At 48.9% G+C, this 16,404-nt stretch overlaps 6 protein-coding genes across 6 annotated transcripts; 3 read left to right on the top strand and 3 right to left on the bottom strand.

Moving 5' to 3' along the window:
- Positions 1-236: 236 nt before the first annotated feature.
- Positions 237-1,253, bottom strand: FMAN_08006 (uncharacterized protein; the record flags this gene model as incomplete). Its single annotated transcript, XM_041821427.1, has 1 exon — positions 237-1,253. The coding sequence occupies one exon, from the start codon at positions 1,251-1,253 to the stop codon at positions 237-239; it is 1,017 nt and encodes a 338-aa protein (XP_041687208.1).
- Positions 1,254-2,581: 1,328 nt separating this feature from the next.
- Positions 2,582-4,444, top strand: FMAN_08005 (uncharacterized protein; the record flags this gene model as incomplete). Its single annotated transcript, XM_041821426.1, has 2 exons — positions 2,582-2,884; positions 2,936-4,444. 2 exons carry the CDS (start codon positions 2,582-2,584, stop codon positions 4,442-4,444), a joined length of 1,812 nt encoding a protein of 603 aa, XP_041687207.1.
- A 1,103-nt stretch (positions 4,445-5,547) lies between these two features.
- On the top strand, positions 5,548-6,628 carry FMAN_08004 (uncharacterized protein; the record flags this gene model as incomplete). The annotated part of the gene is made up of 2 exons (XM_041821425.1): positions 5,548-5,903; positions 5,962-6,628. The coding sequence occupies 2 exons, from the start codon at positions 5,548-5,550 to the stop codon at positions 6,626-6,628; spliced, it is 1,023 nt and encodes a 340-aa protein (XP_041687206.1).
- A 545-nt stretch (positions 6,629-7,173) lies between these two features.
- Positions 7,174-8,203, top strand: FMAN_08003 (uncharacterized protein; the record flags this gene model as incomplete). Its single annotated transcript, XM_041821424.1, has 2 exons — positions 7,174-7,479; positions 7,535-8,203. 2 exons carry the CDS (start codon positions 7,174-7,176, stop codon positions 8,201-8,203), a joined length of 975 nt encoding a protein of 324 aa, XP_041687205.1.
- Positions 8,204-8,697: 494 nt separating this feature from the next.
- Positions 8,698-10,434, bottom strand: FMAN_08002 (uncharacterized protein; the record flags this gene model as incomplete). Its single annotated transcript, XM_041821422.1, has 1 exon — positions 8,698-10,434. One exon carries the CDS (start codon positions 10,432-10,434, stop codon positions 8,698-8,700), a length of 1,737 nt encoding a protein of 578 aa, XP_041687204.1.
- A 3,412-nt stretch (positions 10,435-13,846) lies between these two features.
- Positions 13,847-16,263, bottom strand: FMAN_08001 (uncharacterized protein; the record flags this gene model as incomplete). The annotated part of the gene is made up of 3 exons (XM_041821421.1): positions 13,847-15,786; positions 15,836-16,100; positions 16,150-16,263. The coding sequence occupies 3 exons, from the start codon at positions 16,261-16,263 to the stop codon at positions 13,847-13,849; spliced, it is 2,319 nt and encodes a 772-aa protein (XP_041687203.1).
- Between the last annotated feature and the right edge of the window lie 141 nt (positions 16,264-16,404).

Genomic DNA, 16,404 nt, shown 5'->3' with positions numbered 1-16,404 from the left:
AAAAAAGACTTAGATATCTTGGCACAAGTTGAAAATAAAATACCTTTGCTGAGTATATTTTGACATCCCATACCAATCAATGCCGTGTTTCTAGATGTGAACTCTGCTATGCAATCAATCACCTTAAGCCTTGTAATCCTGACAAGTGAGCCTTTGTATACCCAGTGGTACAGAATCGATTTAAGTGTTGGGCAGCTCCATGGCAACTCGCTAGCAGCCCTGAGTCTCATATCCCTCTAGGCTGTCTGGCGCCACACACTCTTCATCATGTTGGTAGCGGGCCATGTAGCAATAGCTGCGACCATCAGCTCTGGCATCAGCCCTTCTTCAGTGCTCCAGTGAGCCGACAGAGGCATCCATGGAAGTGTACCAAGGACCTCAGCTTTCCAGTTATTCTTCCACTCCTCTTCATTGGCGACATCGCTGCTTGTCACTCGGCGCGCACGTTCAACCAGCAAACGGACGAGCTCGAGGGCAACCCACGCGCACCATGAGCGAGCGGCCATGATACCTAGCTTGGCGCTCGTCTTTGGCGACAGGTTGGTAGCGCCCTTACAGGTCAGCCAGCAAGCGCCTTCGCCGACGTTGTAGACCAGGTTACAAATGATCTGTACAGTCATGAAAGCCGTGTTGACTCGGTTCGGAGCAGGCACCTTTGCGCCATTCGCGTCGAGTTTTTGACCACGTAGACGAAGGATCAGATCCTTGGCCTCGAGATATGTGCCGATTATACCCCACATACGATTCATGGTGCGCCACTCACCCAACATGTTGGTGAAGCCCTGGATGTACTTGGACAGGTTGAGGGCTAGAGTAGCAAGAGGCGGCGCAGTCGCGGTAGAGAGAACGACCGAGGTCGAGGGCGGTAGCTTGAAAGCCATCTCGACGACCTTGCGAGCGGAGTGACGAAGAGTAGTCCGACCCAGGAGGTTGAGGATAGCACCGATCAAGCGGGCGGTATAAGTTGTGAAGAGGAGGACAGTATCTGTGCCTCTTCGCGTCTGAATGACGCGGTTGAGATGTTCGACGAAGTCATCTACGGCAGATGGCGACTTGAGGAGTCGCGCGAGAGAACTAGATTTTTGTGCGACATTTTTGCTTTTGCTGTTGCTGTTGCTGTTGGAGTTGGAGTTGGAGTTGAGGCTCTTTTCGATGGGCTCGGCCGGAGGTGCATCGGCGACGATGGGCTCCGCTGAGGGAATGACGATGGCCTCGGCGGGGGACTCAACTACAGCTGTTTCTGTTTCTGTCATGGTGGCGGGTGATTAGGGAGGGAGAAGCTCACGGTGAGCATCGAGAATAGCAAAAGAAAATAGAACAAAAATAGAACAAAAATAACCGAAGACAAAAAACTTGGCAAATGGAGGTCAACGTAAGTCCTAGTAATGTAATGAAGAACCAAGCATGGTATGGTAGTCTAGGTATGGCCTTACCTAGGTTATTAGCGGTCTCAGGGACGACGTGGGGACATGAATTTTTATCAATCAGTACATCTACCATGTATCTTTATCCTTCTCGCTGAGTTGACCGAGGCCGCAGGTGAAAACTCCGTAATCCTTAAAGGACCCGTGCCTCGGTAGTGGAGTTGGGTGAATGTGATTCGTGCGTAGGCCCGAGATATTTGCTCGGTACAAGCAAGGATGATGAAGCAAAGGATAGAGCTTGTTCGCTTATATACTCCATAAATATATTGTGACAAATGTAGCTATCGTATTCGATGTACGTATTTTGACTATCTGTGTTAGGGTCTTTTCGAATATCTGATTATACTGTTGAGCCTTGAATAAAAATACTTGCCCAGTATGGCTCATCGTTGAACTCCGACGGAACGTCCCGGATATGTGGAATGTCCAGATTAGGCAATTTTCTCCCGAAGCTTTCCTTTGTGACCAAAATCAGGCATTACGACATTCTTTCTTGAGAGTTATTCTCCGGTTGGAATAACAGAATAATATAGACTAGGCAATATTTGTCTTTTCCTTGACGTCTGAGATTTGTCGGGTCTGTTTCCGAGTAAAACACATTGCATTGAAAAACAAGAGCTACGGGTCGTGAACCGACCCAAACTACGGATTACACTGCGTGATTGCGTCAGACCGACAACAACTTACAATTATGGATGTTTTATTCTCAGATTCCTAGACTTTTCATCTTGTGATAAGTTGATAACCTGCTAAACATACTTCATATATTCATGACAACCTCCATATCAGCAGTCTTCGAGTAACGTGACCTCGTGTCCAACCCGTGTACAGAATATGGACGTTCGCGTACACTCTTTCTTCCTCCATCGCGTTGCTGCCTGGAGTTTACGAGAGTCAAATGCTTCACTTCACCCGAACTCGGTATCGCTTCAGAGCCCACGTGGGCCTGAAGCTTTCAGCTGAAGTCCTTGTTCAGCCAAAGCTGAGCTGAACGAGGTTAGCGGAGGCTGGTGCCTTATTGGCTTGGCAAGGGTCGATATTCTGCCTCTCTTTCTTTTACTACCTATGCAACAACCTGTCTCAGTCTATGTAAGGTCATGTTCAAGTCTTTCACTCGGAGTATAACGACATCCATCGCGCGCTTCACAAGAAGCAACATGTCAACGCCTCAAGAGATCCAGCTCCCTGGCTTCGGCCTTCCCATCAGCCACGCTGGGGCTCATTTTCCAGTTGTCCTTGGGACAGAAGACGGGGAGGGAGAAGGAGACTGGAGAGCCAGCACTTTGACAATTCGAGAAGTCTGCATGATCAAAGTCATCGAGGACCTCACAAACAAGCCCGAGTGGTGGATCAAAGTCAATGATGATGAAATTTCTGCCAAGTGGAAGAAGGAGGCTATGGAGATGCCATGGGGAGAGTATCGAGTATACGGTGATTTCACCCAGGCCATGGCTGATGCTGTGAGTGACATCTCTCGGCCAAAATACAATGGTCTCGCTAAACCACGATAGTGTATCAGGGAATTGCGCAAAAAGGCAGATATTTACCAAAAGACCGGCCTCATTCCGGTCATGGATTACGCTTCTGCAGCCATCAAATCAGACAACTTGGTCCCCAAAGACCTCCGAGATGCCCTCATAGCTGCCGTTTCCCCTTTGGAAAATGTCCCCGAGAAACACAAGGACTGGCATCCTGGCAGTGATGGCAAGGTGCTTGACATCGTCCACCCTTCGCTGTGGCCGCTTGTCTATGGGCGATCTCTCATCCTCCCCGACAAGCGCATTAATCTCGAAGAAGCGCTGCCGCATTGCGGGAAAGGCGTCGTTATCCCTGTCGACGACAGTGATGTCAGCAAGCGGCATCCTAGTGCCTTTTCTAAACGCTTCCAGTGGCTCCCTTGCGACGTTGACCTGACTGGCGAGCACCCTCGCATCGACAGCTACATCAACAATGTGCACCCGGTCAAACATGCCGAGCTCTATCCCGTCATTGAGAAATTCATAGAGAAATCGCTCCCGGCTTGGGATGTCATCTATCGATGGCATAAGGACTTCGAAGTCCAACGTGTCTTCACGAACAATGTTCGACCAGATTGTAAAGTTCCCGAGATCTGCGGAGATGAGTGGTGTTCAGCCCAAAATCGGCCACTGGACGACGATGAGGAGCCTCGAAGAGAAGATGAGGACTATGAAGAAGATTACGAGGAATCTGATCGCAACAAACGCGACGAGGAATGGTTCAGGGAGACCCATGTTCCAGAACTTCCGGACCCTAAGACTGAATTGGAAGAGCTCGTCAAGATCGACCCTAGCGACGTAAAGACCTCTGGCTTTTTTGGTAACGCTTCTCGAGTGCAGGTCATTGTCAAGCTTGCGAACATTCACCTCACCCCTGAGAAGCCAACCTACGACGGTGGTTCATGGCATATCGAAGGCCAGTTGAATGAGCACATATGCGCGACTGCACTCTACTACTATGACTGCGATAACATCACTGATTCTCGCCTTGATTTCCGCACAGTTGCCAACAGAGAAGACCAAACTTTAGACCTGAGTTACGAGCAGGGCGATTTCGACAGCATCGAACGAGTTTTCGCGATTGATCCCGGTGCAGACACACTCCAGAACATCGGCAGCGTTCTCACACGCCAGGATAGAATGCTCTTCTTCCCCAACGTATATCAGCATCACGTCAGCCCCTTTGAGCTGGTTGACAAGTCTCGTCCCGGCCACCGCAAGATTTTAGCCCTTTTCTTGGTCGACCCTCAGATTCCTATCATCTCAACTGCCAATATTCCTCCCCAGCAGCGCGACTGGTGGGCGGAGGGGTTGCTCAAGAATGATCGCTTCAATAACCTGCCCCCTGAGCTGACACGGATGGTGGTGGATAACTTGGATTTCCCTATTGATCTGGAGGATGCTAAGAAGATCCGAGGGGAACTCATGGCGGAAAGGACTGGTATGCAGGGTACCCTTAACACCAACCTCAAGAATCTTGAGTGGAATTTCTGTGAGCACTAGGTAGGGAGTCTGTATGAACGGTCTGTTCTAGCTTTTCGTCACACCGAGCTCAAGGTATCTGAAACAGGGTTGTGCACTTGATGAAACCTCTTTAGGCGGAGTTGCTCTGGGGTCTAATCTAGTCACAGTATATGTCAAAGCTATTTATGCAAAGATACAGAATACTACATTAATTAGTAGATTCTCATATAAGATCAATCCTGATTCACTGGTGTGCCATTAGCTCAGATATGCCATAGGTCAACGAGTTGTGTAAGTCAGCTTCCAAACACCAACATGCGAGATTGGACTTGTTGGTGCCGATCTGTGCATGTTCCATGATCTGGTTTAAGCCCAAGTCTGATAATTAGTTTAATTTTGATTGAAGTTTTACTGGTACAAATTAACCTTGAACCCTGAGCATCCATTGTCAAGGCACATAGGGATAGCTTCAGTATAACCGTGGGCATCTCAAGTCACCCAGTGCATGGTTTCAAGAAGCAAATTGTTCAATGCAATACTCAACAGTAAATAAAAACTCCTGCTTTATTGATATATGCCTTCCACGTCAGGGCGGTAAGAAATTAGACTGACGAGCGGATATGCCAAGCAGAAATCTACAAGGTTGATCTTCCATCTGCGCAGGATCAGACCAGAACCGGTAAGTTTGATGGGAGCTGACCCCTGACTATGGATACAAGTCAGGCTTTTTACACGAAAATCAGAAAAACCAAGAGATGCTTTGGAGGATTCAATAGGTTCCTGTCTGGGTTTGAAGGATTAAACGAAGGTCTTGGTTGAATGGATCTGAAGTGGAAATCAGGGCTGAGCGTTGCATCGCTTCGTTTGTCAAGGCGCAGTTGTAGTTGTATATATCCGTGAACTCCTGACTTTCTCTTGAGAAGAGTTCTCATGATTTTGGCTCTTTTGGCTCTGCCCTTTCTTTATAAGTACTGCTACTGTTGGCATCATCCTAACAAAGTTGTATACCCTCTCACTACCTACCCTCGTTACTCTTGAGATCGACAAAGGCTACCAGATACCCAGTCTTGGCTTGCCAGTTTAAGTTACTCAACTTATTGGGAAACAACATACATACTCAGTATACTCCGTGCGGCATCATCATGGGCATCCTCGACGATCTTATTCCCAGGCCTACGGCTCCTCCAGCTACGAGAACACTCAAACGACGAGCAGTAACTAGTAGTCAAACAACAACGGAAGAGATCACCATCACAATCGCCCCAGATAACACCTGCGGATACATCTCAGAACGACTTGGAGCCAGCAGAGCGTGTCCACTGAACGACTGGTGCTACTTCTTCCCACCCGTGCCAGCCCAATCATTCACAAACGGCGGTGTTTTATGCTGCGGAGAAACATCTTGTCAGTACCACGCAACATGTGTCAACTCGGAGGAGTACTTTGTGTCGAGTAAATGCGATGGTGGTTGCGAGGTTGACAACTATACTCTGAAATGGTAACTCACCCCCTTCTTATCATATATCATCAGGCATAGGTACTCAAGAATGCTATAGTACAGACTCGGCGTCTCCTTACTGTAACACTGTATCATGGGAGGGAAGCACATTCGATTATTGGTGCAACGACCTCGATATCTCTACGGCACAAAGCGCCGCTCTCACCTACAAGGGCCAAACATCACGAGATTTCGGCACCATTAATGAGCGAGACTACAGCTCTCTACTTTCGCAAATGACCGAGGCGCAAACTGAAGGCAGTGTCAATGCCGAAGCGACAGGAACAGCAACATCCCAATCTGCCGCTACCGAGACAAACAAAGATAGTGGCAGCTCAGGAACTCCAGTAGGCGCAATCGCTGGAGGAACAGTTGGCGGTGTAGCAGCACTCGCTCTCATCGGCGTGGCAGTGTTCTTCTTCCTCCGCAGAAGAAAGAAGAGCAAAGCTTCAAGTTCACCAAACTACCAACCAGCACCTGGAGGTGACAAAACGGGATGGAACCAGGAACAGCAACAAGGTGGCTACTATTACGATCCAAATTCACCGTCCACGGGTTATAATGGAAACCCAAGTAGCCAGTATGGATACCAACAAGCTGGAGGCTATCATGCTGGGCATCAACAGCCTGCTATTCATGAAGTGGGTGGTGAGGCCGTGGGGAGCATCCCTCAAGAGCTTCCAGATAGTGGACCTGGGGAAAAGAAGCCGGTAGAGCTTGCTTGAGTGTTTTGATTTAGCGTTGTAGAGGCTCGAGTTTTGTGCCCACCGTAAGCTGAGACGGTTCAGTCCTTATATCTTAATCTGTAAATATCCTCTTCATTATCTCGACGTCACGAGAATACGTTATGCAAATAGATCCACTATCAGGGCTGAGCGCAACCACAGCCTTGATACTTGCTGCGAAACAATGGGAAACGAGTAGAGACGATTAGATCATAGATACTCCATATTAATTTGTTGCAATTTTTTCATCATGAGAAGAGTGGATTTGACGTTGAATAATTGTTTATTTTAATATGATGTTGATTTAGATGCCCCATTTCTATGCCAACTACGTCATGGCCTGACCAAACTTTGTTATTTGGGTGCATAACTTATGCGCTCGCTCACTCGCTAGCATGCGACCTCATGCCTAAACCAGACCAAACCGACCATCTTCAAGCTTAACCCAACTCAATCAATTCATGCAAATACTATAACTCGCGTACATCAATCAATTTAGCGGGCCCCCCTACGTCGGACATCGGACATCACATTCATATCCTATCATGTCCTCTAAATGGACCTTCAAGGCCCAACCTGGCATCTTTGTTGAACTCGCTGGCATTGCCCATGAATATCCTGGAGAAAAAGTCACGACGCAACCTAACTTGGGCCTCATTCCAGATCAGAAATACCCTTCTGATGATCCAGATGCACCCGATAAAAGGGACTGGGCTCGTCTCGCGGCATATGTGAGATGGCTCAATGAGAATAGCTCCGACAATGTCTCATACAAAGTCTTGTACCTCACACGACATGGCCTTGGAGTACACAATAAGATGCACGCCCAGGTAGGCTCCGAAGCGTGGAATGTATGTATTGTCGTTTGAGCCACATCAATATTGCTTCATTTACTAACATGAGCAGACAAGAGTGTCATTCCAAAATGGGGATGGCGAAGACACCTGGTTTGATGCCTTTCTCACCGAAGTCGGCGAAAAGCAAGCTCAAGATCTCAACTCCTTCTGGACCGATCTCATCGAAAAGCAAGGCGCGCCACAGCCCAAAATCTTCTACACAAGCCCACTAGCGAGATGTCTTCAGACAACGGACATCGTCTTCTCACCACTCATGGCCTCACAATCACCGCCCCAACAACCCATCGTCAAAGAACTCCTCAGAGAGCGCATCACTCGCCACACCTGCGACTACAGGAGGGATCGCACATGGATAGCCGAAAACTATCCCAGCTACAAGATCGAAGATGGGTTCGAGGAGGAGGACCAGTTCACCAACAGAGTTGAGCCTGAGACTGATGAGGAGCATGTTGTGAGGAAACAGAGGGCTTTGGAGGATATCTTTAATGAGACGACCAAAGGCGACGACTTTGTATCGTTGACAGTCCACTCGTACGCGATCCGGGCGATTCAGGCCGCCGTGGGAAGTGGTGTTTGTCGGACACGTGAAGGGACAAGTATCGCGATACTTGTCAGGGGTGAGAAGGATGGAGAGGCAGACGGTCCAGAGCTGGACATGAATGACTATGTGTCTGCAGATCCTGCGGGCGTGAGCTCGTTGAGAAGATTCTCCATGTGATGGACGTTAAGAGTAGATGGATTAGATACATGATATACCGTTGTATCAAAAACATAATGTAACGATGATGAGTCCTCAGTTATCTACCTACTAGATCGGCGATACGGAGTGCTTTTTCTACTTTCAAGATCATCACCTCTAAAGTCTAGATACCCGAGGTACCTTTAGTACTAAAACTAGGTAGGTAGAGCGGGTGCTGTCTAGAAGGCTTTCTACGTTACTTCTATTGCCATCCAATTTCAACGGTCGGATAACCCAGAGTATGGGACGTCTACCTACCTACCTAGGTAATTTGATAAGATCTCAACCCTTTCACCGATGATAGATGCATGTCTTTATGAGAAAATGAGGCTTCAGCGGATCATTATTCGCAGAAATAATTAGCACAAGAGCTCGTTCGACAATAAATTCTGAAGTCAAAGAATTAAAAAATTAAAAGGGCCACGGGAATGGCATTGGCTGCTATGATGAAGTCCTGTCTCCCTTGCGCTGTCTCATGAACCCAAAACGCCCGTTTTCGACTCACTATTTATACGTAACAACATATTATTGTCGAGTGGGCCATTGTTATATAGAAGATGTGCTGTCGAGCCATGCTTACCACCACTTGAATGTACCACTGGCCCATGTCTTCCATGGACCGCGCCTGGAAGGAATCTTGTTTTCAGGGACAGAGATCTCGTAACCATCATCGACATCCTTGGAGACACTCTTGGAGGTCCACGAGTTGTCATCGGTCTGGAGCCACTTGTTGAATCGGCCCTTGTCCTTGTGGCGGTAGGACTCGACGGGTTGAGGGAGGACCTTTGTGCACTCGGTGAGGCTGTTGATATTGTTGACGCCCAAGAGACTGAGACGGACATAGGCGCGGGCATAGTCCTGGGAAAAGTCAGTGCTTGCTTCACGAAATATTTTTGAACAATACTCACCACGTTCCAGGCGGCTTGGCCAGTGCTGCCGCTGGCAAAGGCCTCAAAGGCAGGTTGGGTAAGGGGGTGGTTGGCGAGTGCCACATCACTGGGGAACTTGTAGACACGCTTGGGGGCGTTCTGGTCAATGGTTTGCTGGTAGAAGAGAATATCCCAGACGCCGGGAGTGCTGTCCTGAGGATCGCCATCACGATCAATGTTGGTGTGATGCTGCTGAGAGGTTGTGTGCGCGCCGATAAGAGCAACAAGGTCATCGGGGCCAATTGTCTTGTCCTTGAAGAGGTTGATCAGAGTGAGAGCATCAGAGTAAACGCTTGGCAGAAGACCGCCGAGGTTGGCCTTGGTGCTATCCTTGCGTCCAACGAAAGAGCGGACACGGGGGCCGAGAGGGCAGGTAACGGCAGCAATGTTGGAGCCCATTTGGATCAGATCAGCCATGGTGACCTGGGTGAAACCATACTGTGTGTGATACTTGTCGTAGATGGTCTGGTAGTACTCGCCGATCTGCTGAAGACCCATGTTCTCGCCACGGGTGAGCTCGTTGGAGAGAATGATGGAGCCATCGGCACCACCTCCTTGCGAAGCGGTCTTGAGAGACCAGGTACCGGCATCGTGGAAGCCAATGCGCACAGCATATCGAGCCCAGCGTGTGCAACGGCCAGCCTCGCCCCGGAACTTGTCCTCGAGTTCGTTGGAGATGTATTGCCAGACACAGCAGGTATCACGCTTGCAACGTTGAGAGTTCATGGAAGGGCAGCCAAAGTAGCGCTCGCGGCTGGTGGGGTTGCCATTGCCTTGAAGGATCTTCTTGATGTCACTGCCGACCGAAGTGAGGGACTTGTCGCTGAGGGTGGCAAGGTCGCCGATGAGGGAGTGGGCATCGAAGCTGTCTCCGGACCAGCCACTGCCACTGCCACTGCCACTGTTGCTTCCGCTGCCACTACCTCCGCTGCTCTGGCCGGGCCATGAGCTAGATCCTCCTCCATTTCCACTGCTCTGTCCAGGCCAGGAGCTTGAGCCGCCACTGTTGGTCTGTCCAGGCCAAGAACTGGAACCACCTCCATTGCCATTGCTTTGGCCAGGCCAGGAGCTAGAGCTTCCTCCGTTATTCTGACCAGGCCAGGAGCTTGAGCCACCGCCGTTGCCTTGTCCTGGCCACTTGTTTCCACCCCATCCACTGCCCCAGCTACGAGCAGCAATTCGTTCGATCTCCTTGATGGTCTCACCCATGCCAGGGTGAGCAGCAGCCTCTGGGATAGGCGCAGCAGCCAGAGCTGCTGCAATGAGAACGGTAAACTTCATAGTTGCGATGAAAGATAGGTCGATGGTAGTGAGAAGTATTAATGAATGAATCAAGTTTTTATAAAAGAGTGAATATTGCTTCTAGCGAGTGTATGAGAAGCAGATTGAGAACGAATGTGTAATGAAAAGAATGACGGGAGAAAGGAACGTAGAGTGATAGTGGCTCACCTCTTACAGACCGCAGTAGACAGGAGAGGAGCATCATGTATATATATGCTAGAGGCCTCTACAGTCTCCATTGCCTCTATCAAGTCGCTTTGACCAGACGCCGAGAACTCTCGGCACGATAATTCCTGGCCCCTGGTCTCCCCATAGAGCTTTCTTTCTAGCTCTGAGACTATGAAGGGCTCGATCAAGAAACAAAAACCAACGAAAGACGCTTAAATGAACCCTGCAGTTCATCAACGGGACGGCATGTGTCTAGAACTCCTCAATATGGGGTCCCCTGTAGATATGACCGTCAGTGCGTAGTAATTGCTCACACACCACTCGACGTTGTAATCTCTTCCCGGCGAGAAGCTGACTTGTCTCTTTTCTCTACCTCTAATTAGAGAAAATGCCTTTGCAGCTTCAGTAGTGTCGATGCCACGGTCGTATGTGGATCCCCGGATGCGTGGAGAGCGTTGAGGCGTTGACGCATGACGCCTCGTCCCATTAAACAATGGTCTAAAAGTTTCACGTCGGCTGAACCACTTGGTTTTCTTGCGAGACTATCGGACACCGGATGGGCCAAATCTCTTGGTAGCGGGTTTAGGACGGATGAGCCCGAGATTGTATGTCACCAGATGGGCTTGGTAGTGTAATGCCACGCTCATCTGTCAGATGTAGGGAACGTTGACCATTGTGACGAGAGCTTTACATCGAGATCTCGAGTTATCGTTCTCTCTCTCTCTCTCTCTCTCACCGTTGAATCCAACGTTCAACAATTGGCTCGTGAATGTACGATTCGTCGCCTGCAGTAGTTCCAGGGGTACTTGCAGCTGCGTGTAAGATGATACGTCCGTGTGTATCCACATACATGTCGATCACCAACAAACAAACATGCTCTGCCTCCTTTTGGTGGTTACCCGAGCGAGCATAGCACGCACAGCACAACCACAAGATCAGGCTGGAGAAGCTTTCAGCTGGGAATCACATTGTTCCCATTGGACATCCAAGGTTAACCGAGGCGAACATTGCCTGCTAGGCAAAGGCAAGCGCCTGGCGCCAAGTCTCGAATTGCGGTGGATCGAAGGGACATGATGGAAATTACCCTTGTTCAGGTGGATACTAACAAATCCGATGAAGTGGCCGAGAATGAATCTGCCTGGATCGAACGGGAGAACTTCTCTATCTCTTGGCAATTTCGAGATATTCGAGAGTCTCGATTGTTTGAAAGCAACAGTTTTAGATCATTGTTGAAAAGTTGACTTGTTGAGGGAGGACGGTAGGAGAACGATGAATTGTTAGGTCAGCGACCATCACATGACTCCAACAGCACTTGGCTTGCATCTTATTATGCTTAATTGATAAGACTACTAATTTGCTCTGTTAACTAACAGTAAGACAAAGGTTATTCTTGATCTAAACAACACCATCATTAAATAATTACGCTTCACAAAATTCAGGCTTCACTCACTACTACCTACTAACAAGACACAGTAAAAAGGAGACGTCCAATCAAGATGCTGTGAAAAGTAATAGTAATTCGGAAATTTACCCCTGGCGCTAAAACGCAGTTGTGGCATCCAAACCAAACGAGCTCTTCCGTTGTTGGAATAGTTCATCCACCGCAGGTAAACGGTGAGTTGAGGCATGGAGAGCTGAAGAATTCAACCTTGCAGCGGAATCTGAAACAGATAGATCCATGCTACTTCTCCAGATGCAACTCTTGTACCAGACCGATCATATATCACTTGCCTTATCCGGACCTTTTGTCCATAACCTGCTGGTTAAATATAGATCCCATATCTGATGCTGGATGGAAGTTTATATCATCGCCAACGTTACATGTAAGGTAGTTGGCGGCGGATACTTAACGTACTGATCAAGGTTAATCTTGTTGGTCAAGAAGGAATACTCGGGGGGCAAGAAAACACAAGACCTTCATATAGGGTGCCAAAATAAACTCAGTAAAAGATATCCTAAACTTAGTGTAGATATTCTAAGTTTATGTAAATTTATACAAGTCTTTTTGTCACTCAGGATCAAGCTCCTGAGTTCTCTTTCCTCTCCCAACGAATGTACGTCTCTAAGTTAAGAACAGCCTACCTACCTAAGTACCTACCTATAATAAATCAAGATAGCTACCTTGGAGGCTATAGCGAACGACAATAAGACCATACTACATCGAGACTTGTTACGACAACGCTTCACGCCCGAGCACTGGAACCCCTCTCTGATGCCAACTAGGGGCAAAGATACAATCTTGATTTTGATATCTTCTTAGACGTCAACCTTATTTGAAGCATTCTATCAGCAGATATGGTTTGAAACTTCGTCTTGAGAATCCTAATGTGCATGCCGGGCGCAGGGTAGACAGTCCTAATTTCTTACCCTGTAGCAAGCGACTTCAGCGAGCACATAAAGGAACCGGCTTAGGGCATTATTGACGCTTGCGTCTGGCAGCGCATAGAAACGTATACACAGTAACGATCAGGCTTCTGTAGGCCCTTCGCTTCTGTCTAGAATCACGCTAGTCTTCGCCGTCACCGGATAGCTTCCGGCAATGTCCTTACGGGAGTTCTACAATTTAACAAACATCACACATACTATAACTTCACATATCAAAGAACAATCTTTCAAAATCAAGACAAATAGCATTGTTGAGAATATAGTCGAGCAGCTCGACCTACTCAGGATATACATTAAACGCCAATGATCCTGGACGCCTGCCATCCCTACCTAATCCAGTTTTCCAGCGCCCTCCACCCCCTTATGCACATCCCACATTATCCTAGGGCCAGCAAGTACTCACTTGGAAGGCCCTCACTCTGTAGGCGGGGAGCCTGTGTACGATATCCCGCTCAAGCTAGAAGAAATAAATAAAAAATGAAGACGAAAGAATACAAAAAATCCTGGCGTCGGGCCCGGCGAGATGTAACTTAGACAGTCAGGAGTGACTATTGGAAAAAGTGGAAATTGGAAAAGAAAAAAAAGAAGAGCTCGTTGGCAAAAGATGTCCAAAGGAGGTGGAACTGTGACAAGACGCCTGTCTGGCGTTGTCGTAGAGGCATTCAGTCGTGCATCAACGTTGCGACTAGACAGGCCGTGGTTCTGCGGCGTTCTGTTGTTCGCTTGCTCACTCAAGATCGTCGCGAGATGCCTGCATCATCATGAAAAAGCTTGCGTGAATCTATCATCGTTCAGAATGGTACGGTCGTTTGACATCATTCATGGGTAGACGTTGAGTGAAGGCTAATCAGGGGAGTGCTCAGTAGGCATCCTCATCTGTCCATTCACTGCCTGAAATGATGCGGTTACCGTCTTGGTCAATCATCACTGGCCCATTATATGATGCCGTAGGAGGTATGCCGCGTATACGCTTGGATTGACTGCTCGTGGGTCGACCTGGCTCAGGTGAGAACCGTTTATTGCGAGTCGCCCTTAACTTGGCATAGTAGGCATCTGAAACGTCAAGCTCAGGCTCGCTGTTATCGTCGTATGTCTCCCAGTTTTCAGATCCAGAGATGTTGGTTGATGCCATTGAGTTGCCAGAGATCTGTCTTGGCGGAGCCATCGGACGATAGCCTTGTGAGCGGATGGTGGAATATGGGTCATGGAAGCTCTCTTCGCTATAGTATTGAGAGTTATTGCTTGGATGGCTGCTGAACTGAGAATTGTTGCTGGGATGGCTGCTATACTGAGAGTTGTTGGAGTTGGATCTCGCTGTCCTAGGGCGATCATCATACACGTCCTCAGGCTCAACATGGCGAACAATGCTGGAATTGAGGCCCATGGACTTGTAGGGATTCATAGGAGCTTCAAGATCACCCCGAGCCATCAGGTCACGCATCTTGGGAGGAGGTGCCCGCATCAAAGGAGGACCAGGCCGGAAGGTATCAGCTCGCGACTCAGCACGAGGCCGTTCGGGAGAGTTGTTTCCGTGCTTCATGTTTGATAGCGGAACTCGAGCAGGAATTCGCGAGGGACTCCTTACAGGGCTTCCAGGTATACTAGAAATGGAACCAGTAGCTTGGTGTCCAGGCCGCTTGGGAGGCATGCCAGCGGTTGGGGTTTTGGTCATAGATCGAGGAGGAGCAGACTTAGTTGCAGCTCGGTTTGGTACAGACTTGGGTGGTTTGATGGTCGAGGGAGGCGGACCAGCGGGTGTCTTAGAACGGGGCGGTAGTGCACCCTTCTTTGGCCCATCAGAAGCCTCAATCTCGTCCAAGTAACTCTCACCATACACGAGGAAAGGCCGCCCATATTCGTCTTCCCATTTAGAAAGTATCTTGCGTAAATCGGCAGTGATCTTGGGGAGTTCTTTGGCGATACGCTTTCGCATCTTTTCCTCGCGGAGCAGTTTGCCAGGATCTCGCTTCTCGCCCTTCTGACCACGTGCCATGAGTCGCGATGCGTCCTGACTGGAGGCAGCGAGATCATCACGTTCCTGGATCAAACTCTTGTGTCTATCGATGAGTGCCAATGTGGGCGCTCGTTGTTCCTTGAGAGCTTCCAGGCGGGCAATTTCACGCTCATGGGCCTCCAGGAGAGCGTCACTGTAGACATCGGAAAAGGCAGGGGTGAACTCAAGCATCTCATCCTCGCAAAAGTATAGCGCATCCCAGAGTTCTTGAAGCTTGATGCGGGAATCTTCGACGAAAAGGTGGAGGTTTTGACGCTTGAGCTCGTTCAATCGTGCGAGCTCGTCTTCAAACTCATTGATCTGTCGGACACCGCAGCCACGGTTCGCGTTAAGGAATGGCTTGGTCTCGCTCTCGTCGACACCAAGCTTGATCCACAGAGCTTCGACGGAAGATCTGAGCTCCTTGAGCTTCTTCTCGCGGTTCTTCTTCTCATCTGAGAGTCTGTCACGCTTGGAGCGGAGTCGGCTGATGTCTTCCTCATGCAGGCCAAGTTGCTCAGGAGCATCGCGATAGTACTTGACGATAGCGCCATCTTGTTGCGCTTGAGGGATGCCAAGCTCAGCCCACAGGCCAATGGTCTGGTCGGCAAGTGCTTGAACAGTAGCGATGCGACGGGAATACTCCTCATATACTCGTGTGAACTCATTGTCAAGCTTGTCGACGTAGGTGGAAGAAAGGTCAAAGTTGGGAGGGATGGACTGGTTAGGCCCTGTGGGTGGTAAGGGGATTTGAACAAATGTGGGCTCAAGGTGAGAGGAATAGGATTCAAGGGCGACGACGAGTTCTAAGAGATGTTAGTGAGTGAAAGACAAACGTTGTAGCTGCGAACGCACTCTTGACTTGCTCGAAGCGCTCCTTGTGGAGGCGACTGATTTGTATATGTTTCTCCTTCAGTTGTTGGAGACATTGTGTCAGAGGATATGTGATGGTCAAGTCGTCGTCGTCTTCGTAGTCGCGGCGACGTTTTGAATCGTCCAACGATGCCTCCATTTGGTGAATCATGGTGATGATCTTCTTTGCCTCGTCGACCATCTCCTTCTTTTCTGAATTGACCAGTCGTACTTGGCTATTGAGTGCTTCAGACAATGCTGAGAACAACTGCTCAAGTTAGTGAGCTGCGATATGCCTTGCGACAAAGTAAACATACCTCAGATTCCCGAGCTTCGCGGTCATGATCAGGGACACCGATCTCATCGAAGAGACCGTGCAGCTGGGCAATGCTATTATTAACCTGCTGCGCAAGGTAACTTGTGTCCACCATTTTGCTTGGTATCGCGACTCTCGCCGTTCAGGGGATAACGTGATCGGTAACGATGCTATATACAAGCAATGGGGTGAACAAAGGCGCTTGCGAATAAACGTATGTAAAATGTATTTAAAAATGCGTGCAGCGTGATTCGCA

Source organism: Fusarium mangiferae (genome assembly GCF_900044065.1).
Source record: "Fusarium mangiferae strain MRC7560 genome assembly, contig: FMAN_scaffold012, whole genome shotgun sequence".
In the NCBI taxonomy this organism is placed as follows: domain Eukaryota; kingdom Fungi; phylum Ascomycota; class Sordariomycetes; order Hypocreales; family Nectriaceae; genus Fusarium; species Fusarium mangiferae.
The sequence above is the reverse complement of the archived record's forward strand: the minus strand, read 5'-3'. Positions and strand labels throughout refer to the sequence as shown.